The 25,753-nt window shown below is 36.5% G+C and overlaps 1 protein-coding gene across 10 annotated transcripts in view; it reads left to right on the forward strand.

Moving 5' to 3' along the window:
* The window catches only part of LOC110462625, a 143,377-nt gene that overhangs the window by 27,280 nt on the left and 90,344 nt on the right, over positions 1-25,753 (forward strand). For all 10 annotated transcript variants that reach the window (XR_002464304.1, XM_021516670.1, XM_021516669.1 and 7 more), the window contains exon 4: positions 14,227-14,269. Coding sequence is in view for 9 of the 10 variants with exons in the window: in XM_021516670.1 (XP_021372345.1) it covers positions 14,227-14,269 (43 nt within the window). In the remaining variant the exon portion in view is untranslated. The remainder of the gene's footprint in view (positions 1-14,226; positions 14,270-25,753) is intronic.

Here is a 25,753-nt window from a genome sequence, read left to right on the forward strand (position 1 = left end):
GGATGCTAAACATAGCTTAAATACAAAAGCTGTTATAAAGACTGCCGTGAATCCACTTCAATCTCATTTAACAGAACGGAATGCTGGAAGCGTCGACGAGTATGGTCATGCAAGCTCTTTTAAAAAAAAGTGGATAGGACTAGATCTAGATATGGTAGGAAAACCATGATGACTATGAGATTCAGTCTATAAAAACACTTCTTGAATGCTAGAAGAAATGAAGATATCATCAACGACGATACATACAGTACTTCCAATTGTATTTTTTTCCCTTTCAGTCTTTGAAATTGTAAAAGGAAATGAATAAATAAATTCATTTGTTAAATTGCCTTTACTGGGTGAATAATTTGTTTCGTTATAATAAAACAGTTATAGAATGGCTAACTCGGGAAATAGCAAATTTATGGTCACCCTTGGTGAAAAACTATTCCCCTCGACGGCTTCGCCGCCTCGGGAAATAGTTTTTCACCTCGGGGGACCATAAATGTGCTATTAACCTCATACCCATTCTATAACTGTATATTATGCCATCATGACTAAGTTGAGGAGGGGATAATTAGCATTGCATATATGTACATATGTTCACATTTTATAGTCACTCTAGTAACTTCTTTCCTGCACAGATTTTGATCAAACTTAATGTATTGGTCATACCTGAGAAAATCTCAAACAAGGTTGTGTTTTAGCAGTCAATGATTAAGGTTAATGTCAGTACTGTTACTATTTATAGAATCTTTTTGCCATAGAAACTAGAAACTCAATCTTTGCATTTAGTGCATTTTTTATCAAAGTTTACATATTGATCATGCATGAGAGTTCCTCAAATGAGTTAATGTTTCAGGGTGCCTAGGTCAAGTTCAAGGTCGCCATTACTATTTAAAGAAAGTGTTTGTCATTAAAGTTGTTGCAAATTCATTCCTGCATTGATTTTGATCAAAATCCTACATTTGTCAAATATGACAATGCCTCAATTTTTTTAACAGATTTTTAGGTCACCTGAGCTTTAGCTCAAGTGACCTATTGCTATCTGTCTTCGTCCGTCGTCGTCCATCGTGCATTAACATTTTATATTTTCAACTTAAGTTGAAATGCTGGCAAAGGGATTTCATTAATATTTCATGGGAAGGTTACTGACATCTCCCTGACCAAGTGCAAGTTATTTTTCGGGTCGATCAGAAATCCAATATGGCCACCACGGCCGCCATTTTGAAAAACTATTTCAAACTTAAAGTCAAGTTCTAATGGGCTGATTAAACTGAAACTTTGTAGGAATGATCAACTCATGGTCCTGACGAAGTTTTTGTTATTTTTCGGGTTGATCAGAAATACAATTTGGCTGCCATGGACGCTATTTTGAAAACACCTATTACAAACTTAAAAACAAGTTCTAATAGGCCGATCTAGCTGAAAATCGGTCTAGGAATGATCAGTTCATGGTCCTGACAAACTTAACTTAACGTTATACTTAACAATTTTTTACTCAAATTGGTACATATTTCAACAACAAAAATAAGTACTGTAGAACTCAGGTGACCGTTAAGGCCCATGGGCCTCTTGTTATTAAACTTACTGTACTAATTAAAATATGAGAATACCTCGAACAGTTTCCATGCTGAGTTAGACGTAGCAAGGTACTGTTAAATATATAATCTTGAACCACACGCGAGGGGATTTGTTCTGTTTACAATGCTATGTTTTTATACCAAATTGATTTTCTAGGCCAAATGTGATTTATATGAGTTTAACATATATTTGAAGCATGTCTCCACTTAGTCCGAATTATTCTGACGTTTTATCAACTTTTTTCATATCGGTCTGTCGTCGATTAACGTCAGAACTCCGGCCCTCTATAATATGCGGGAAATATGCGACCCGCGCCCGAAGCGCTCTTCAAACTGATATTTTAGAAACAACTCGGCACTTTCGCACACATGTCGCACATGGATCGAAAGATCTATTCTTTATGCACTAGGTGGTATCAATAACATGTTTCAAAGATCATTACGAACCCATGTTTTTAATGGAAATTAGGCCATGAGCAATGTCACATGACTTGACGAGATCTCGCGTTACCGAAGGTATTTTCCCAACGTTATGACGTAGGCCGGCGAGATTTTAGTCACGTGGCATTAGAAGGCGGGGCTATCAAAAAAACTAGAGTAAAATAGAGTAAGCTTGAAAAAATATGTTTTTAGTGATTGTATTGGTTGGTTGAGGCATGTTATGTATGTTCATCTTGTGCATAAAGAATAGATCTTTCGATTAATGTGCGACATGTGTGTGAAAGTGATGATTTGTTTCTAAAATATCAGTTTGAAGTGCGCTCCGGGCGCGGGTCGCATATTTCCCGCATATTATAGAGGGCCGGAGTTCTGACGTTAATCGACGACAGACCGATATGAAAAAAGTCGATAAAACGTCATAATAATTTGGACTAGTCTCCACTAAATGTGAAAAGATTAATGAGAAATGGTTTGATATATAATCAGACTGTCTGAAGACAATATTTTTGTTACATATATACAGTCAGTGGTCTGGTTGTGTTATGTGTACTTAATATGTAGGAGAGGTTTTTAAAAGAATCTATACCAGACATCCATTTACTGATTTAAAGATAGGCTCTCCATGAAAACAATTGTTTACTTACAAAATCAAAAAGGCAGAAAGTAGAATTATTTGTGTTAAGAGTGATAAATGTGTATATAATGAAACAACAGTATCTGTGTCCTAGTACAAAGCACTATTGACATAAAGGTAGGTTTGGTTTTCTGTTGTCATTTCAATTGGTTAAATATCTTAGTCAAACATTGACAGCGATAGTATACATTTAAGTATAGGTCAATAGGGACTGTTTACTTATTGGATTCTGTCTTCCTTAGGCTATAAACACTTCAGGAGGTGTGTCCAGGTGTATTGTATAAGGAGTTCTCGGGTCTGTTAACAAGTGCAGCCGGTTGGTCTCTGCTACAGTGGCCCAGACGGACCATTTTTGACTTAGGATTAACAACATGACTGCTTCTGTGACTTATGACTTTTTAGTGCTAACATCTGACCGTTCTTATTTTTGACCTACATATAACTTTTTAAAAACAGGTAGGTTATAGAACTAAAAATGTGTAAGTCGGGGACTAAAAAAGTAAAATGTCACTAATCGAAAGTAAGTCAAAATGGCCTGTTTGGGCCACCATCCACTACTATAAACTACTGGTTTTAGGAATTAACACTATAGTACCACTACCATAGAACTACTGACTTAGGGATTAGCACTATAGTACCACTACCATAGAACTACTGACTTAGGGATTAGCACTATAGTACCACTACCATATAACTACAGACTGAGGAGTTAAATTATGATGATATGTCTTTGGGCAGCTGTCAACTGGTATCATCCCCCTCACTCGATCCTCTTTTGACATCCGATGCTTGTTGTCCTGTTTATGGGGGAGTTAAAAAAGATTGATGATCTGCTTAATTTCAATTTATTAATGCCCCCCCCCCTCCTCCCCCCAAGTATGTTCGGGGTTATCCTGGAATTAGCTTGCTAGTTTGTCCTAGATCTTTCTGTGTGTCTGTTTGTCAGCAGATGAAAGCAACATTCTATGTGTAATATGTACAGATTCGACTTTCTTCTTTTTCAAGTTATTGCCCTTTTTGTGCTTAAAACAAATTCTGGACAATTTTCCAAACACCATGTGACCAATTACAATGAAAAGTGTGGGAGTGATACACAGGGAATATACTTTGCATGAAGTGCCCATCTTTTCATTTTTTCAGATTCAATATGGCTGATATGGCCTCTGATTGGGTGAGACATTTCAACCTTCAATGTTTGAACAAAGGATATTAGTTTCCCCATTGCTTACCACAGTACATTTCTTATCCCCCCCCCCCCAATAACCCCACCGACTCTCGCAGATACAGGACTTAAGTTTACTACACAAAAAGTGTCCACATTTCAGTTAGCTGTCCAATACTTAAAAAAAAATCTTAAGTTATGCCTGTTAGTTAGAATTATGAAAACAATATACCAACACAAAACTAATCACATGGTGGGTAAGATTTACTTATAAAGTGACTGGAATATTATTCATTTTGCTGACAAGTGATATTGACAGTTAAATGGAGAAAAACAAATATACTGTAATATATCTGACAAAAAGTTTTAAAACAAACATATTGGATGATTTTACTGTCAATGTAAATGTCATGCTGAAGGTATGTTCAGAATTTGATGGGGGCAAGTTGGTCTGTGAAATTTAAAAAGGGTGAAGACAAAGGATTAACAAACATATCACACGATTTTCTGTTGATGAAGTGAAAGATATATGAAAATAAGCTAATTCAATGGACAGGTTTTAAACTTTGTAATGTCAAAGGTCATTCCTTAACCAAACATAACTCACTGTCACCAAATTAAATGTAACACTGATTTTCAGAAATGATTAGACACTGGTAATTAAAAAGCAAACTTTTCTCTGAGTGGAGACATAATTATACATTTAAATGGGGTTTTATAATAGGCAGTTCAAGGTAGTAATCAGGAAAGTGAATACAGGATACATAATGTTACAGAAATTGATTTATTGTATTGTTAACATTATGAAATGTCACGGAAAACATGATGATTAAGTTTACAGGTTTTACTTAATCATTTATTTATCTTAAGGCAGAATATTAACATGAAACATGCATCATTATTGGTGTTTTATATTTCCAAAAAATGTTATTTCAAATATAATTAAATGGTGTTTGTGGAATTGTCTGTTGGAGATATATATGTGTATGGGAGATAAAATTGTTTACTACGTTTATATAAATATCACTGCCTTATAAAATATGTGCTATGAAATCTCTATAAAATTAAATTCATTCTGGGCTTTTCTTCACATGTCCAGTTTGTAAGTATCAGGTTATACATTTTGGGTAATTACGGTACCGTGTGTTTTGTGTGTGATTTATCTTGATTGCGTTGGATGACCTGAAAGGTTAGGTTAATGACTGCTCCAGGTACTTGTTATTGTGTCAGAGGTAAGATATTTTGGGTATTTACGGTACCGTGTGTTGTGTGTGTGATTTATCTTGATTGCGTTGGTTGCTCCAGGTACTTGTGATCTTGATTGTGTTGGATGACCTGAAAGGCTAGGTTAATGACTGCTCAAGGTACTTGTGATCGTTTTAGAGGTTAGATATTTTGGGTATTTACAGTACCCTGTGTTGTGTGTGTGATTTATCTTGATTGCGTTGGATGACCTGAAAGGTAAGGTTAATGACTGCTCCAGGTACTTGTTATTGTGTTAGAGGTTAGATATTTTGGGGATTTACGGTACTGTGTGTTTTGTGTGCGATTTATCGTAATTGCGTTGGATGACCTGAAAGGCTACGTATAATGACTGCTCCAGGTACTTGTTATTGGGTTAGAGGTTAGATATTTTGGGTATTTACAGTACCCTGTGTTGTGTGTGTGATTTATCTTGATTGCGTTGGTTGCTCCAGGTACTTGTGATCTTGATTGTGTTGGATGACCTGAAGGCTAGGTTAATGACTGCTCCAGGAACTTGTCATTGTGTTAGAGGTTAGATATTTCGGGTATTTAAGGTACCCTGTGTTGTGTGTGTAATTTATCTTGATTGCGTTGGATGACCTGAAAGGGTAGGTTAATGACTGCTCCAGGTACTTCTCATTGTGTTAGAGGTTAGATATTTTGGGCATTTACGGTACCCTGTGTTGTGTGTGTAATTTATCTTGATTGCGTTGGATGACCTGAAAGTCTAGGTATAATGACTGCTCCAGGTACTTGTCATTGAGTTAGAGGTTAGTTATTTCGGGGATTTACGGTACCGTGTGTTTTGTGTGTGATTTATCTTGATTGCGTTGGTTGCTCCAGGTACTTGTGATCTTGATTGTGTTGGATGACCTGAAAGGCTAGGTTAATAACTGCTCCAGGAACTTGTCATTGTGTTAGAGGTTAGATATTTCGTGTATTTACGGTACCATGTGTTGTGTGTGTGATTTATCTTGATTGCGTTGGATGACCTGAAAGTCTAGGTATAATGACTGCTCCAGGTACTTGTCATTGTGGTAGAGGTTAGATATTTTGGGTATTTACTGTACCGTGTGTTTTGTGTGTGATTTATCTTGATTGCGTTGGTTGCTCCAGGTACTTGTGATCTTGATTGAGTTGGATGACCTGAAAGGCTAGGTTAATAACTGCTCCAGGAACTTGTCATTGTGTTAGAGGTTAGATATTTTGGGCATTTACGGTACCCTGTGTTGTGTGTGCGATTTATCTTGATTGCGTTGGATGACCTGAAAGTCTAGGTATAATGACTGCTCCAGGTACTTGTTATTGTGTTAGAGGTAAGATATTTTGGGTATTTTGTTTTGTGTGCGATTTATCTTGATTGCGTTGGATGACCTGAAGGCTAGGTTAAGGACTGCTCCAGGTACTTGTCATTATGTTAGAGGTTAGATATTTTGGGTATTTACTGTACCGTGTGTTTTGTGTGTGATTTATCTTGATTGCGTTGGGTGACCTGAAAGGCTAGGTATAATGACTGCTCCAGGTACTTGTTATTGTGTTAGAGGTAAGATATTTTGGGTATTTACGGTACCATGTGTTTTGTGTGCGATTTATCTTGATTGCGTTGGATGACCTGAAGGCTAGGTTAATGACTGCTCCAGGAACTTGTCATTGTGTTAGAGGTTAGATATTTCGTGTATTTACGGTACCCTGTGTTGTGTGGGTGATTTATCTTGATTGCGTTGGATGACCTGAAAGGGTAGGTTAATGACTGCTCCAGGTACTTGTCATTGTGGTAGAGGTTAGATATTTTGGGTATTTACAGTACCCTGTGTTGTGTGTGTGATTTATCTTGATTGCGTTGGATGACCTGAAGGCTAGGTTAATGACTGCGCCAGGTACTTGTCATGAGTCTTTGTTTCTGCAGTTACAGATGTTAGACTTAAACATAATGAAATTTGTTTTCTTGAAAAAATGAACACAACATTTTGAAATTTATTTAAATTAGTTGCTAATTATGTTTGGTTAAGACTTGGTCCATCTACTGTGCAGCGTATGCAGTGTGAAAAGTGGGTTTGCATGGCAAGACTCTATTAGGCACAACCGGAGCGCTCCAACATCCATACTCATTTTGTTTTTGTGTAAAATTTGGGAAACCAAGGAAGATAAATTTAATTCAATTTGTGCTATTGAACACGGTAATAATTTCAATATTGGGCCGAGGGTGAGTTAAAGATCTGGCTGGGTGAGGTGTTATAAAGAGGGGGGCAAGGAGGGGGTCGCAGGAGGGGTGGCTCCACTGACAGATGGGTGTCCCCACCAAGACGAGGTGACAGCACACCCCTGATTACCAGCAGCTAAGGGCCATAATGACACCGCAACTGATGGCCAACCATCACCGCGTTTTTGTTGGAACACTCAAATCATTGAAAAAATCACACTTGTGCGTCCTCTGTTTGCCCGTAATAATGATTAAGGACAGGACTGATAAAGACTTGCCGTCCCCACACCAAATTAAAGGTCACACTCTCTCACATTTTCTATAAGCTCTTCTCTCAGTTAGTGACCCTTTTATGAAAAGAGTAAAAAAGAAGTGTCAGGGGGTTGAAGTGATTAATTACTGATATTGAAATAATGTCATGGTGCCTGAAAATGACAGAGGCTGTCGTAAGTTGCGTCCAGCACTATAGTGGTTGACATCATCAGCTCAGTGATCAACTTTATCACCGACCAGACATTGTTCACGGTCCAGCGTAGAATTTTATATCTCAACACAAAGCAAATGTAGGGAGAGAGCTATGCCCCTGTATTCATGGCTTCAGTCTCCTACGAAGAATGTGCTGATTTATATCCATATTTTTCGGTATTGTGTTTTATGGGGAAGCAAACATAACCGACAGGTCATTTCCAAAAATAGTAGGAGCTCACATTAGGGCAATTGTCACTACGCCATAATAAAATTTCTTATGCATATGAAAAAAACCTCATTGATCATTTCTAGTCACAGTATTTCTTAATGAAGCATGTGTAGTTGATTTCCCATACAAAGTAGGGTTTGTTTTAAACTGAAAAACAACTGACAGCAAATAAGAAGGGTTTTTGAGATGAGTTATTACATCTAATTTGAAATGAGATTTTTGTTTTTTGTGTGAAAGGCTTTATATCTCTGTCATGATATTGGAGTAACAAGCCGAGGCTACACACTGCCCATTACTGAGGCTATACACAGCCCTGCAAAATTAGTTCCTCTCAATGAATTGGACTATTAGAGTACACAATATTTCTTATGATGATAAAATTTCAATTTTTACACAATTTATTTGTAGAGATTATAATTTGAAAAGCTGATAAAATATATGGCAGTTTGATCCATTTCAAAATATTTTTTATTGGCATTTGAGCTGAAATATATTTCAAGGTACAGCTGTATCTAAATATTTCAACAAAAAATGTCAACAAAATTCATTGATCTTTATTTTTTCCCCCTGTAAAATCAAGACAATTAATCTATTTCACCCAAACCTGTAATTTTGTTATCACAATACTTCTATCCATCATAGTCTGAAGGCAAGTAAAAAATAATAAAGAAAATATATCAACGAAACATTTGTGTTAAAATCTTTTCTATGCGCTTGTGGTTTGGCCTTAAATACATGTGAAATATTGTAATATTTCCTATCACTGTGTGGGTAAACAACCTTTAAAATTTAAATGTCAACAGGATGAACACTCCCTGTAAAAATGAGGACATTTTATCTATCCTATGCCCTTAATTCAGCTAATCATATTCATATTCTCTTTGTATTGATGTACAAATCTTTTAAAAAGAAGAAAAAGAGAAAAAGTGTGTCGCTATATGGCAGTTCCATTCACAACCTGATATGATTAGTTGTCAAAAAAATCGCCATTAAAAACCTAGTGATTGAAGATGTGCATCATTAAGGGGAAGTTTGATCCTGCCCATAGTCATGTCCTTAAATGACCTTAGCTGTTAATAGAATGTTAAAAACTATAAACCCAAACCAAACCAAACCTGCCCACAGGCCTGTAGTTGACTTAGCTAAGTACATCATGACACTACTGTTACAAAGACGTTAGAGTCATCATGTGACTATCTCAGGAAGGGTAGCACTGGTGTATCTTATCATTATACCACTGGTGTATCTTATCATTATACCACTGGTGTATCTTATCATTATACCACTGGTGTATCTTATCATTATACCACTGGTGTATCTTATCATTATACCACTGGTGTATCTTATCATTATACCACTGATGTATCTTATCATTATACCACAATAATGTTGAGGCAAAGACCCACCATGTGACCAGCTCACTAAATGGTGGCACTGATATATCTGGATACATTATTACAGTGCAGTAATAGTGAAATTGGAACTCACCATGTGACCAGCTCACTTAATGATGGCACTGATATATCTGGGCACATTATTACAGTGCAGTAATAGTGAAATTGGAACTCACCATGTGACCAGCTCACTTAATGGTGGCACTGATATATCTGGGCACATGATTACACTACAATGATATTGAGGTTCAGGAGCTTGCTCACCGTCATTACGCACAATGATTGTGAAACTGGAAAACATCTTTCGTCCTTATGTCTTGTAAGCTTGACTGCTTTTTATACATTGATGTTAAAATTTATTACTTTTAATTAGATTTTTAACAGAGGGAATAGAGGATATTTAATGGTGTCTTCAGTAATAACAAATATAGTGTAATATTGGCCACACGAGTGAGTTATATTTGTTATTACTGAAGACGCCATTACATTTTCTATTTACTTCATTTTTAAAGCATAAAACATGAAAAATGTAATGCATTAAAAAAGGGTGGGAATCTGAAGCGTAATGATTAGCGCCATATTCCAATGACGTCACGCTTGACAACAAGGCTGCGTGCCATTTTGAATGGGATACTCAATGCAATTCCGATTTTTTCTGTTATTTTCTGGTATGATTTCAATTTTTTTTTATTAATTGTATATTTATGTAAGTACTTAAGTGTGTGTACCCAACATTTACCATAACAACCACTTATTCTACCGTCGCTTCAATTGAATCTGAACAAAAAATTGTTGCCTTTGAATGCAGCGAATAGAAGATACTGTTATAATTGGTCAATACCAAAAAGTGATAATTTCACACTGTGAAAATACCACTTTTGATATTTGTCACAGTGTGAAAGATATCAGTTTCATCAAGATGATAGAATCCAATATTTCACTGGCAAAAATTCAATAAATACTTACATTTTTTAACACTCTTCTGTGACAATAATTTCAAAATAATAAATTTTGAGTTGATAATTTTGATTTGTCCATTTCTTTTCATGTGTGAATTATTTTACATATTAATGAGAATATTTTGTCACACATTTGTACAGTATTTTGTACTTTTTCACTTTTATTTCAGATTTCATTCAGCTTCAATTAGAAATTAAATTGTGCAAAAAAGCTTATTTAAAAAAAAGAAGACTTTTATGGTTTTGCCTCGACACTTTAAAAGTTTATGCGGATTCCTATATTTCATAAAATCACACTCAAACAACCCTACGTCATTAACACAGATATTTCTTGGTTTAAGAGTTTGAGAGTCCGTTCCTTAAGAATAACAATACCCAAACCTTTCAGGTGTATATGTGTTGAAAGTAAAGTCACAGTATTTTTCCTATGTAAAAAGGGGGACCATTTTGACCCCATCAGTTAAATGTATGGTCATCTTAATACATGTATACTATTAAATTTGAAGTCATATCTTAATATACTGTTAAATTTACTCATATCTTAAATACTATTAAAATATCTTCAATACTATTAGAGAGTTGTTGTGATATCTTTATAAGGAAAATGTATAGAGACATTGTATGTGTTCATTGTCTATAGTCCTATCTAATTGTAACAGAAGACCATCATTTCTTAATTTACTAGTAATTTCTACCTGTGTCTTAATTTTGTATCTAATTCGTAGTCATATCTTAATTCTACAAGTATGTTACTTATATTTGGTGTAATATATGTATAGTGAGCATTAAGAGTAGAAAATACAGGGTACAGACGAAAGTGTTTGACAAAATCAAGGTGCTCATACTACCTTAAAAGATTGTATTCTGGTAAGACAACTATAAACCAGAAACCATTGACAGACTGAAGGAAATATATAAGGGGCCATATAGTGTTTAACATCATTCCACTTTGTGAGGCTTTACATGGATTTGTTGTAGCGTTTAGAGCCTCCACACAATCTAATCTGTTGTGATACTGTTTTTCTCTCCACGGAACAGAGTTTAGCTGCATGTAATTTGCTTTCAATCTTTATCATGTGGTTTGGGAAATGCTGGAGCAAAAAGAGTAGATAAAAAATTCAATAGGGATGTTTGCTAGTCATCGCCATGTGTCGTTTTTTTATGATTGCCTGGCTGTAGAGATGCACACTGGACGATTGGAGATGTCATTTTGGGCAGATTGGGTTGAGATAATAGCGTGTGGATGCGACTTGTTATGAGCTGGTGACAAAGTGCAGATATCTAGGGCTTTTATCTTTGTACATTTTTTATAGGTGGTAATTGGTATGATTACACGGTAGGAGGATACTTAGACCTGATCCAGAGGCCTGTGTCAAATTTGTTCTCCTGTAATACGCGACCTGGTACAGACACGGGCCTGATAATTACGCCTCCTAAATATTTCAGTGATGAAATGAATTGCAGGGCAGAATGGTTTTTCTTGACAAATATGGCCCTTCATCATATGAGATCAATCTTTATTGGCAATTTCTACACAATATTAGTCCGTGAGGACCGGAATCATGATGCGGGATTATGATTGTCATAACGTCTTTGTGCGAGTCGTGGGTCTGTAGTGCCGTTGACGTGTGGGGATCGGGCGACTGCGGTGCTGTCACATGCCCTGATCTCTGGCCGGGCCGCCATGGAGAAGGGATACACACAGGCATGCGGTGATGATAAATTCTCTCCCTCTCACTTGGGGCCATGGTTAGGCAACTCGTAACATGCAAAGCGGTTTTAGATCTCATTGTATGACATGCAAAGTGGCTCGTCTTGTCCCTTGTCTGCCACCCATTGTCCTACCTTCTAACTCGCCCACATTTAAGTGGCTTGTGGCACTCTGGGGTGGCTTGTGGTTGTCAAACCCCAGGTTGAATAAAAGTAGGATTTATATGTTCAGAACTTAAATTATTTTTAAGTAGGGAATTTATTCAGATTGTAGATCATTTGTTTAAATTGCTGTTGAAACACTTTTAAAAGTGTTTTCATGCCAATTGGTCATAAGTCATCTGATGTTCTTAATGCTAAAGGTGCTTTGATTTTTGCCAATTTAAAATGTTTTAGTTAAAAAATTTGTTTAAAGGTGCTGGTTAACACAAGTACCAAGGTCAAGGTCAGCTATAATGTTAAACAGGAAGAGCGGAGAGGAGTAGCATTATTGAAATAATTGTTGAATTATGAGGATGGTGCTATTTATTTCAATACACTGATAAAATACACTGATAAAATAAATGTACTGCAATTATATTTTTGTGACTTTTCTAAACTTATTAAAATGAAAAAGAAAAAAAATCACAAATAGCTGCTCATATTTTGGGATTTATGATATTGTCCCGTGGGTAGAGAATTTGCAATACCCATCTTTGGAATGCCTGGACCATTGACAGCCTTTATGAGGCCTGAACAACTCTGGAGAGGACCTTTGACAGCCTTTCTGAGGCCTGAACCACTCTGGAGGGGACCTTTGACAGCCTTTCTGAGGCCTGCACAACTCTGGAGAGGACCTTGACAGCCTATCTAAGGCCTGAACAACTCTGGAGAGGACCTTTGACAGCCTTTCTGAGGCCTGAACAACTCTGGAGGGGACCATTGACAGCCTATCTTAGGCCTGAACAACTCTGGAGAGGACCTTGACAGCCTTTCTGAGGCCTGAACAACTCTGGAGAGGACATTTGACAGCCTTTCTGAGGCCTGAACAACTATGAAGGGGACCATTGACAGCCTATCTAAGGCCTGAACAACTCTGGAGAGGACCTTTGACAGCCTATCTAAGGCCTGAACAACTCTGGAGAGGACTTTTGACAGCCTTTATGAGGCCTGAACAACTCTGGAGATGACCATTGACAGCCTTTCTGAGGCCTGAACAACTCTGGAGGGGACCATTGACAGCTTATCTTAGGCCTGAACAACTCTGGAGGGGACCATTGACAGCCTTTCTGAGGTCTGAACAACCCTGGAGAGGACCTTTGACCGCCTTTCTGAGGCCTGAACAACTCTGGAGGGGACCATTGACAGCCTATCTTAGGCCTGAACAACTCTGGAGAGGACCTTGACAGCCTTTCTGCGGCCTGAACAACTCTGGAGAGGATCTTTGACAGCCTTTCTGAGGCCTGAACCACTCTGTAGCTGCACCTGTGAAAGCCTTTCTGATGAATGAACCACCCTGGAGGGAACATGTGACTGCATTTTGAGACCTGAACCACTGACAAACTTCTTAGGCCTGAACCATTTTGGGGGAGTTAATAACTTAATATCCAGAATATATGGCAGTAATCTGCTAGGAGTTGAACCAAGGACTTAAACTTTACTAGTATTGCACTCTACAGAATGAGCTAGAGGTATTCCCTCTAGCCTAGACAGTAGAAAGGGGCTAGTATATATCTTGTACTTGGGTAACATGTTAAAAAATTGTTTTTGTAAAAATTCTGATTGGTTGTCATGTCCTTCATGTTTGATGACATTTCTTGTTATTTTAACTTCAGATAGGCTCACAACAATCAAAACTGCTAGACGTGGTTGTTTTATAAATCTTAAAACAAAATTGAATCTCAACTTCTGTAATGTATGTTTTGTAATGAGGCAACAGGCACTTTTTTATATTTAATTGCATGGTAATTGCATTGATGAAACATGTATATACTACAATTTTTGGTTGAAACTATACAGTGTTTTATTTCATCAAGTGAAAGAGTTACTAGTGTATTAAGATCTGAGCCTACGTAAGATTATTATTGTTAAAAAATTCTATCCTTATATGTAACTGCCCTCTCAATGTTTAATTTCATTAAAAATGTTCTTGATTAATCTGAATTATAGAGTTTAAATATTTATTTTAGCAAGTAAAGGGTTACAATTCAACATAACTAATGGAGGCTTTCATTTATTTACAGATTCCAATGAGATCTATGCCTGGGGGAATGGCAACAGTGGACAGTAAGTAACATCTTTATCTGTTACCAGTTATGAGAAAAGTTAAGATGGCAGGAATGTGGTAAACACATTATGTTTGGTTAGTGGAGTTGTGGGTGTGTTAAATGGTTAGTGGAGTTGTGGGTGTGTTAAATGGTTAGTGGAGTTGTGAGTGTGTTAAATGGTTAGTGGAGTTGTGAGTGTGTTAAATGGTTAGTGGAGTTGTGGGTGTGTTAAATGTTTAGTGGAGTTGTGGGTGTGTTAAATGGTTAGTGGAGTTGTGGGTGTGTTAAATGGTTAGTGGAGTTGTGGGTGTGTTAAATGGTTAGTGGAGTTGTGGGTGTGTTAAATGGTTAGTGGAGTTGTGGGTGTGTTAAATGGTTAGTGGAGTTGTGGGTGTGTTAAATGGTTAGTGGAGTTGTGGGTGTGTTAAATGGTTAGTGGAGTTGTGGGTGTGTTAAATGGTTAGTGGAGTTGTGGGTGTGTTAAATGGTTAGTGGAGTTGTGGGTGTGTTAAATGGTTAGTGGAGTTGTGGGTGTGTTAAATGGTTAGTGGAGTTGTGGGTGTGTTAAATGGTTAGTGGAGTTGTGGGTGTGTTAAATGGTTAGTGGAGTTGTGGGTGTGTTAAATGGTTAGTGGAGTTGTGGGTGTGTTAAATGGTTAGTGGAGTTGTGGGTGTGTTAAATGGTTAGTGGAGTTGTGGGTGTGTTAAATGGTTAGTGGAGTTGTGAGTGTGTTAAATGGTTAGTGGAGTTGTGAGTGTGTTAAATGGTTAGTGGAGTTGTGGGTGTGTTAAATGTTTAGTGGAGTTGTGGGTGTGTTAAATGGTTAGTGGAGTTGTGGGTGTGTTAAATGGTTAGTGGAGTTGTGGGTGTGTTAAATGGTTAGTGGAGTTGTGGGTGTGTTAAATGGTTAGTGGAGTTGTGGGTGTGTTAAATGGTTAGTGGAGTTGTGGGTGTGTTAAATGGTTAGTGGAGTTGTGGGTGTGTTAAATGGTTAGTGGAGTTGTGGGTGTGTTAAATGGTTAGTGGAGTTGTGGGTGTGTTAAATGGTTAGTGGAGTTGTGGGTGTGTTAAATGGTTAGTGGAGTTGTGGGTGTGTTAAATGGTTAGTGGAGTTGTGGGTGTGTTAAATGGTTAGTGGAGTTGTGGGTGTGTTAAATGGTTAGTGGAGTTGTGGGTGTGTTAAATGGTTAGTGGAGTTGTGGGTGTGTTAAATGGTTAGTGGAGTTGTGGGTGTGTTAAATGTTTAGTGGAGTTGTGGGTGTGTTAAATGGTTAGTGGAGTTGTGAGTGTGTTAAATGGTTAGTGGAGTTGTGGGTGTGTTAAATGGTTAGTGGAGTTGTGAGTGTGTTAAATGGTTAGTTGAGTTGTGAGTGTGTTAAATGGTTAGTGGAGTTGTGAGTGTGTTAAATAGTTTGTGGAGTTGTATATTTATATGCCTTTTTTGCTCCTATTGCCTGAAACTTCCCAAGGAGATTTGTTAATTTTAACCTATTTGGCCCTATAGATGGAGGTTGGTCATGTACAGGGAGAGTCAATCTAAGAGTCAAAGCTATTTTTGGCGATTGAAAATCATACTCTCAAAGGTCTATTGGGAACCCTGTGTATCTGCGAGATTTCTGAGTTCTCGCAGCATTTGAACTTCCTGTAAAACATTGATGCTAACTGGTCATTGTTTCTGAGAATTACTGTGATATTGAGGATTTTTTTTAAGACTATCCTGACAGATTTCGTGATCATTGAAAACAATGGCAAAAGATACAGACTCAGGCTGTGATGAAAGTTTTGACAGTCAATTTAGATGACAATGACATGAGATTAGTGAGAGACTTTTTGAATCAAGTAATGGAACCGATATTGACGTGCCAGACTTTGAACAGATGTATCTATTGGGTAATTAATAAGTGAGTGATGAAAACAATCACATTTTGGATTAGTCAAACTTAGAAACCTTTGTACAGTCTTTCAAATGGGAAATCAAATAACTTTACGGAAATCAAATAACTTTACGGAAATAAAATGACCTAAATTACTTACCAGAAAATTATGCAAGAAAACTTGATTATTTCGCTGGGTGATAGCTTCCAAATATTGCAGAAATCGTGACAGAAACAACCATTTGTTTTACCTGTCTAGGTTCACCACTCTGACTTACCTGTATGGCGATATGTTCAGATATACCTTACATGGTATCTGTTTCTTTAAAAGATATTTTTTTTGAAGATGCATGATTAATAGTTGTTGAATTCAAAAGAACACAAACATTTTTTGCATATTTTTAACCTAATTAAATCTACCTATCATTTTTACCTGTTATGTTCAGGTAGGGCTGAAAACAAACTATATATAGCAGCATAAAGGTGTCTTCAGCAACATTGACAATTGAAAGAGATATGATGGGAAACAACAGGTCCTGAAACTTCTTTAATTATCAAAATTAATTAGAATCTTATTTACATTTAATTTATTGAGTAGTAAATTATGTTAACAGTTCAGGATTAGGGAAGTAACTGGTATGAAGTGTATTTAATGACGTCATTTGGTTAAAGGTTTTGTTCAGGTGCATCATCTGGTTTAGAATTTCCATATCCCACATACCTACATTGATATTGATAGACTATTGTTTGAAAATCAATGACCAACTTGGTCCCTTTGAATGTGTGTAAGGAGATAATGTAATTTGGTATTTTCTGCAAACAGTTGATTTTTGTGATTGTACATGACAAAGCTGTCAATGATACATTTAACTGTAATGTGTAAAAGCAAATATTCGTGAGATGTTTAAATTCATAAATGACTCCCAACACAACTTAGTAACTTGAAATATAATGTCAAGTAAAGTAAGTGTTATTGTCAGTATATACCGATGGTGGCTGAACGTGCCAGGCTCTGAACTCAATAATTACATAATCTGCAAGGCTGGTTAACATTCTGCATGGAAAAAAATGAAGTCAATCATTTCTTGGTTAAAAAGTCAATTTATCTGTGTTAAATGTTCATACCCTTGAGAGAAAAAAATAAAAATTTTGAAATTACAAAATTTGCAGCGCACTGTGTCTTTTATGCTACATTTATTCACTTGGTCGTTCAAGCTTTCGCCACAATCGTGTGGGAATGACGGGTTTGGGCTCACCATACATGGCAAACACTCATTTAATTTCAGTTCTCATCTGTAGCTGAATAAAGGATGGCACGCTGTCAATTATGAACAAAATAGGGTCTTACATGACATAATATCTAATATGAGGCATTCAGATAGGGACTTAGTTCAATTTGGGGATGCAAATTCTGACAGTTTTCGTAGTGATATTGGAAAAATTCTGCCGTTCCTTATCGATTCAAATTACACGAAGAAGTATGCTTGGAAGAATTGTACAACACTTGAATATTACATAGAAATAAAATCTGAACATCTTTTATATTGAGAATTGACGGGGAAGTCTTCTTTATTATTTAAAATGAGATAAACCCAGTGAAGAAATTCTGATGAGATTTTATGCGAATTTTCAATGGAAAAAATGACAGTTCATGAGGGTGTTGTGTAGGGATGAGATGAAAGCTGTGGTGATACCAGCGGTCATTAATTTAGTTACATCTTGTCTATATGTTTGTATTATGATAGATGGATGTCGGTGTAATAGCGTTACCATGGCGTTGCTATGATTATGATATGGTGAGACATGTGATCAGGTTGTGATTGGGAAGGACAGGATATTGATCTGGAGTCAATAGAAGTGTCACCCTGGCAGAATTGCTCCTCGTCAGAGGGTGAGATGGCATCACAGAGGTGACCCCAAGGTTAACAATGTAATATTTGCATGTCAAAAACTGATTGGGTCTGTACAGGAGCTATAATTACTGTTTCCTTGATGTGTTCCTGCTATAATCTCTATCATCTCCATCCTTCTGCCTTCCTTAACTTCCCAGCCTCGATTGTTACGTTTCTTTCCACTTTGGGGGATTTGGTGAGCATGATGTCACAGCCATGCCTCTCCATGTACCCAGAATTCTGAGGGTGTACCTGTCTGTTGGAAGAGCATTCCATATGACAGTTTCTGTTTGCAGCATATTAACAAAGGTAGTTTAATTTCTTTGAAATGTTGTATTATTTAAAGCCAAGATGTTTAGTTTTGTATCAATTATCCATTAAGGATGTTCTGACTAAATTCAAAGTGCATTGCAATCCTGCAGGCTAAGGGAATAACATGTTTATATATAAATAGCTCAACTTGTTATATAACATCGATATGTATTGACTTTGTCAGACACTTGTATCAGTAAGGTGGACCTGTCGGTGACTAGGATGACAACCTCACCGTTCAGAGGGTCAGGCTATTACAGATATAACGCCAGGAATACAAGGGTCAGGCCATCACAGCTATGGAGTCAGGGATGTGATTGGTGGCATGCCCTCTAATCCTGGACGATGGCTGGTATACCAGACCCCAGACTCTGTCTTTCCAGTAGCTTACACATTTGTATGGAAACAGATGTGACGGAACACAGAGTTCTGATCCCTACTAACCCAGGGTCTTAGCCTCTGACAGGCCGCCATCATTAGCACTTGAACAATGCGGGTTGGAGAGTTTCTTGTCTCCTTCTTTTACTTGTTTCCAAATTATGAAAAATGCATAAAATTTTATGCATGTATAACGGCAGTATATTCCTATTGGCATCCAAAATGTATCCTTCCAGTGATTTCATTAGACATGGTTTGGTGTCTTGTGGGTATGTTTTGGTAAAATGATGACAAAACGGAGTAAAAGAAGTTGGGGGAATCTATGATTAAAGCATACAACTTATTAGTGATTCAGTATTTGTGCCTATTTAAGGTAATCCAGTCCCATTGTAGCTCTGATGCAGGTATTTTTAGATCACCGGACTGAAACTTTTTCTCAAAAACACTATAGTTTCAATAAAATTTTGCAAGAGGCATCCATGGCCAATGACAAACCAAAATCGTGAATAATGTGTCCCTTTCTCACCCAGGACTTGATGGACGGGTTCCCATAGTGGCAAAATTTGCTAAATATTTTAAAAACTTTCAGATGTCATAAAATCAAATACTGCACACTGGTAAATATTTGCCGCAGATTATCTTTCGCCATTATCGCTCTCCCAAATGAAGGCGAATATATGATGACAGCGATTATTAGTGCACAACATACCCTCTATAGTAATTACATGTGAATGGCGAAATTAATACTTGGCAACATGGATTTTATCAGCAAGGGGCGATTATATGTATGGACGAAAGTTTTCCAGTATACCGTGCTCTTCATGAACGGAAAGGTATTAACTTAGATAGTCTAACTAGTTATCACCCTCATTTGTTCACCTGTGATCAAAGTTTGTATGCTGGTGCATCATGGGAAGGTGAAGTATCTCATATCTGCCTGCATGTCTCTATAAATTGAGTCTGTAGTTCAGCAGTAAGGGATATTGGCACCTTGTTGAAGACTTGTAAATGTATTTCCCAAAGCCATCCATTTCCCACTATTGCACATAAAGTTTTGTCCCACTATTTCTTGGAAAGTACAAAAGGATCATAATGAAAGTTGATATGTGTGATCCCCTTTGTCTGTAGTTGTGCGTGATTTAAATTTTGTGGGATCAGAAAAACAAAATGACCACCAGGCCATCTCTAATTTGTTTGGATATTGCATGTTAAGTTTATTACTGCTATTTCTTGTAAATTATAAAGGCATCATGATGAATTTTTTTTTATTTTTTTTATTTTGCTTGCCCTTGTTGTGCATGGTTTACATTTAGATGGGTCAGAAAAAAACAAAATGGCTGCCAGTCAGCCATCTTGGATATTGCCAGTCAAGTTTGTTTTGGATCTCCTAATGGAATCATGATGGAACAGAGTATACCTGATCCCCTAGGTCCCTTGTTGTGCCTGCTATAACTTCAGGTGAAATAAAAAAATGAAATGGTACCTAGGCTATATTGGATTTTGTATTGAAATTGCATGTAAAAAATACCATTTTTAGAAAATATTACAGGGATCATGATATAACTTGGTAGGTATGATCCCCCTCATCCCTAAATGTGCGTGTTCTTTTTGGAGTTTGGATGGGAAAATCTAGTATAAAACAAGGCCTTTAATGATCAACTTTGTTTGCTGGAGCCCCTTGGTACCTGACATTGTGCTTGTTCAAGTAGAAAATTAAGGGAAAAGAACCAACATACCAGTAGTATTTTATTATCTCTCAATGGTGGGTGTTAGAAGTTTCCTGTGGGTTCACTTGCTAGGTCTCCCCTTCAAATCAAGGGAAACATAATGTACTGGAAATGGTTCTTTTGGTTCTACTTATATAATCTTTTCTGGGCTGTAACCTTTAAACCGTCAAAAATATCTTGATAAAACTTTAAGTATACATCTACTGTCCCCAAGAGATCTAGATGTTCAGTCAAAGGTCGAATAAGTATAAAAAGATATTTTGATGAAACCCAAGGATACCTACATCAGCCAGATTAAAACAAGGTTACAATGACATTTACTTCCAGGTCAAAAGGCAAATAAGTGCAAATTTTTAAGTGAAATCTTATCTAGGCTGTAAATTGTAAACCATTGAGGTTGTTTTTTAAACTAGCTGTGCATAATATTAATCAGCACAGTCAACATTAGGCTATAGGTGAAATAAAGCATATATTGGCTGATAAGGGAAGCTGTATGCTTTTTTTTACTTAAACCAAATCTTCAGTAAATAATCAATTATTGTGGTTTCTGCATACATTGAAAATTTTGAAGTTCAAATTGCATAAACATTTTATCCAAGGTCAACCCTGACAACACCCTATTGTAAATCATGTGTATGATATCCTGGAAATGCTGGTTAAAAGTTTAGAGGTAAACCTTTTTTTTGTATCTAGTTGATGCACTCTAACTGATAACGTTACAGCCAAACCTATGCAAAGAGCGTCCATGAGAAAGTCACAAGTTGTTCCTTTATATAGTACAATGGAGGAGAACATTAAAAATGATCTCTAAACACAGATGGTATCTTAATCGAAGTGGTGGCATGGTTTTATATGTATCACTTTCTTATTTAGTTTCACATTAAGCAATATGTCAATGTTTTGTGTGAAAGGTGGGGTCAACATTTGGCCCCCACTCTGATTTCCTTTATTCCTTTGCCATATGTAGATACATAAAAATGATCAATAACTGCATAAATGATTATTCATAATTGTTACTGATAACCGCAGTGGAGTATCCTAACAAAATGACCGGTAAATATCACAGGCAAATGTTAATTTTGAAATGAATAATGCTAGTGTGTAGTGAATAAAATTACTGTTATTTTGATACTAAATATGTCATATTGGTAGACATGAAGTAAGCGTAGTGATACTTTTAATTGGTAAAACATGCAAAATTTTCACAAAATTTAAAATAAAACTAACATTGTCAACTTGCCTTTATATAGTTACAATGGTAGTCTATATTTTAAACTTCTTTAAAAACTTCCTATTTATCTATTCTGTCTACAGAATCTTTTCTATGTGATATCAAAACCGGTAAAGTACTTTTTTAGCATGCCAAACATGATCTATGCCCATTTTCACATAACCTTGAAGATTTGACTATCAATGTTTATTATGATAAATACCGATACATTTTCTGTTTTTGTATCATACTAAAACACTTTATTATGTTAGGCATGTTTTCAAGTTATGTGCAGCAGTAATACCTCATGAGTATGTATTCTGTCATAGTAATCTTTCCTCTGGAGAACTACTTAAGGTTTGAGATTGTGTAATAGACAAAGCTATGCAATTATCTAAAAATAAATAAAATAATCTTAATAACAAAACTAGTGGTATACACTTTATTATACCCCTCGCAAAGAAGTTAGGGGTGGGGGTATACTGGAATCAGCTTGTCTATCAGTCTATCTGTCAACTCATTCTAAAGTAGTGGACCAATTTCAACGAAAGTTTCCAGATATGATAACTGACACCTGAAGTTGTGCATCCAGGTATTACTTTTTCATTGTGACCTTTTTTTCCTTCAAAGTTATTGTCTTGTGTTGAAAATCCTTGTCTGGCTATGTCCTCCAAAACTAAGGGGTCAATTTCAACGAATGTTTCCGGGTATGGTAACAACCATCTGATGGTGTGCATCCAGGAATTCTTTTTTCAATCTGACCATTTTTTTGCGGAGTAATGGCCCTTTGTTGAAAAACACTTGTACTGACAACTCCTCCAAACCTATGGAGCCAATTTCAACGGAAGTTTACAGATATGGTAACTGCCCCCTGACATTGTGCATCCAAGAAGTATGTTTTCATTCCGACCCTTTAAAAAGGAGTTATGGCCTTTTCTTGAAAAAAACTTTGTCTGCCTCTTAAAGTTCTGGGCCAATTTTATGAAAGCTTACAGATATGGTAATTACCCCCTAATGTTTTGCATCAGGATAGTATTTGTTCATTTCGACCCTTTTAAGGAGTTATGGCCCTTTGTTAAAAATCTTTGTCTTGATAACTCTTCCTTAACTACTAGAACGATTTCAGCATAAGTGGGTCATCCAGGCTAACAAGATGTGGTTTGAAAGTATGTTTTGGCATAGGGAGGGAGTACAAGAAGTATGCCAGTGACATATATACATACATAATTACTGGTGGGAGACTATGCATCAATTTGCAATGCTTTGCCTTAGTTAGCCTTTAGATTACAGTTCTGGTTTATATAGGAGCGGAGGTTTTAGTTAATCTTTGACATACAGTTCTAGTTATTATTTTTGTAGCCTCTAAACTCTAAATAAATAAAGCAAGGAAAGATACCCTTGTCTGACTCCCCATACAAAAACATATTTTGGCACATTTGGTTTTTGTGACCTTGAACAAAGGACAAGGTCATCAAAATTAACAACTTATTTACATGAACAACCTTCTTACCAAATATCAACACCCAATGACCTNCAGGTTTGAGATTGTGTTATAGACAAAGCTATGCAATTATATAAAAATAAATAAAATAATCTTAATAACAAAACTAGTATACACTTTATTATACCCCCGCAACGAAGTTAGGGGTGGGGGTTTGGGGTATACTAGAATCAGCTTGTCTATCCGTCTATCCGTCAACTCATTCTAAAGTAGTGGACCAATTTCAACGAAAGTTTCCAGATATGATAACTGACACCTGAAGTTGTGCATCCAGGTATTATATTTTCATTCTGACCTTTTTCCCCCTCAAAGTTATTGCCTTGTGTCGAAAATCCTTGTCCAGACAACTCCTCCAAACCTATGGGGCCAATTTCAACGGAAGTTTACAGATATGGTAACTGCCCCCTGACATTGTGCATCCAAGAAGTATGTTTTCATTCCGACCCTTTAAAAAGGAGTTATGGCCTTTTCTTGAAAAAAACTTTGTCTGCCTCTTAAACTTCTGGGCCAATTTCATGAAAGCTTACAGATATGGTAATTACCCCCTAATGTTTTGCATCAGGATAGTATTTGTTCATTTCGACCCTTTTAAGGAGGTATGGCCCTTTGTTAAAAATCTTTGTCTTGATAACTCTTCCTTATATTAACTACTAGAACGATTTCAGCAAAAGTGGGTCATCTAGGCTAACAAGATGTGGTATGGAAGTATGTTTTGGCATAGGAAGGGAGTACAAGAAGTATTTCAGTGACATATGTACATACATAATTACTGGTGGGAGACTATGGATTAATTTGCAATGCTTTGCCTATAAATTAGTTAGCCTTTAGATTACAGTTCTGGTTTATATAGGAGAGGAGGTTTTAGTTAATCTTTGGCAAACAGTTCTAGTTATTAATTTTGTAGCCTTTTGACCATTCATTAAACAAAATATGAAGGGATACTACACTATTTTATATCGTTAACTCTAAATAAATAAAGCAAGGAAAGATACCCTTGTTTGACTCCCCATACAAAAAAATATTTCGGCACATTTGGTTTTTGTGACCTTGAACAAAGGTCAAGGTCATCAAAATTAACAACACTTAAACTCATTTACCTGAACAATCTTCTTACCAAACATCAACACCCAATGACCTTTAGTCATGAAGAAACACAGGTTAAAGGAAATGTGGAAAGAAAGCTATGTTTTTCTTTTTTTGAACCAAAAGTAGTATACAACAAATTTACCGTTTTTCAATTTTTTTGAAGTTCCTAATGCTGAAAGATATTATTGGTAGCCAACTTTTTAACAAGTAAGAAAAATAGACTAGTTTTAGAACTTTATGAATTATCGTGTCAAAAATGGAAAATTTCTCATAAGAAATGAAATTTCACATATTTTTCTGCTTAATTCTTAAATAAAAAGAACAATTCTTTATTGAAATAGTGTAATATTGGGTATCAAAATAACAGTTGAAATACGTTGCACACGATGATGATATGATTTTATAGTTATTGTGCCATTTAAATGCTCTAGGACGAATTGTATTACTGCACCTTTAACACCCACACAGGTGCAAGTCAATGAGGTCCCATTTATCATCAAATGAATTCTGAAACTAACTGCTCCTGATTTAAGCTTCCTATGCCCATACATTTTTGGATTTATCTTGTTTTGAAATTCCATGTGGGGGCCAATGCTAATGTTAAATCTCCATAGGTGTTGACCCTACCTTTGAATTTTTTCTTTGATGACAGGTTTAATAGGTATAGAGTAGTGTATATATTGGTAACACTTGTGTAGCATTGAGTTATTTGATTATATTAAGGGAGGTAATCACAGATATAACATGTAAGGTACCATGTCCCCTGAAAGTCTTGTGATTAAATTCAGAATCTAGAACAATGTAAAAAAAAAAAGATTAAGCAGTGCTGCGGCATACTTAAGTGTGATACTTAAGATTAACATGGACAAACCTTTTGAATTTTTTATTTCACTCTCTTTCAATGAATTATTAGTGACAAGTAACCTTGGAGCAAGCAATTGAGGTAATGTGACAATAAGGGCATCATGAAGGAATTATTTGATTCCTTGTGGTGCTATTTTACTTAAAAGAGTCATGCATTTTACAGTTATCAAATTACAAATTTTCTCTAAGAAATGCATAGTGACATTGGAACCGAAATTGTAAATTATTATATTCAAAATATGATCAGATTTCCTTCCATGAGTCACAAAAATTCAATGGCTTTCGTAGAAACTTTTTTTCTGACCTGATTAAGTTTGAGCGTATTGATCTCCCGTATGCAAGAGCCTCACACCGATGTAATCCAATGTACATGAAACATCAAAGTTTTAGAAAGGTTACGATTCTGTACTTTACATTACGCTGTGATTGAATTTCTGCGGAGCAGGCGGTATAAACGGTGAAGTGTGCATGTGGAGACTACGTCCCGCCTGCAATGATTGACGGCGGTGAACCTGTGTGGTCAGAAGTCAACAGGGATGGGTAGATGTTGGTGTAGCAGTGTCCTGATTGATCTGGACCTCTGGCCCAGAGCTACCAGCCCCCGAATCACAGATTAATTGAGAGGAAATCAGTAGAGACACGGTTAGGTAGAGGTGAG

Source organism: Mizuhopecten yessoensis, unplaced genomic scaffold (genome assembly GCF_002113885.1).
Source record: "Mizuhopecten yessoensis strain PY_sf001 unplaced genomic scaffold, ASM211388v2 scaffold10815, whole genome shotgun sequence".
In the NCBI taxonomy this organism is placed as follows: domain Eukaryota; kingdom Metazoa; phylum Mollusca; class Bivalvia; order Pectinida; family Pectinidae; genus Mizuhopecten; species Mizuhopecten yessoensis.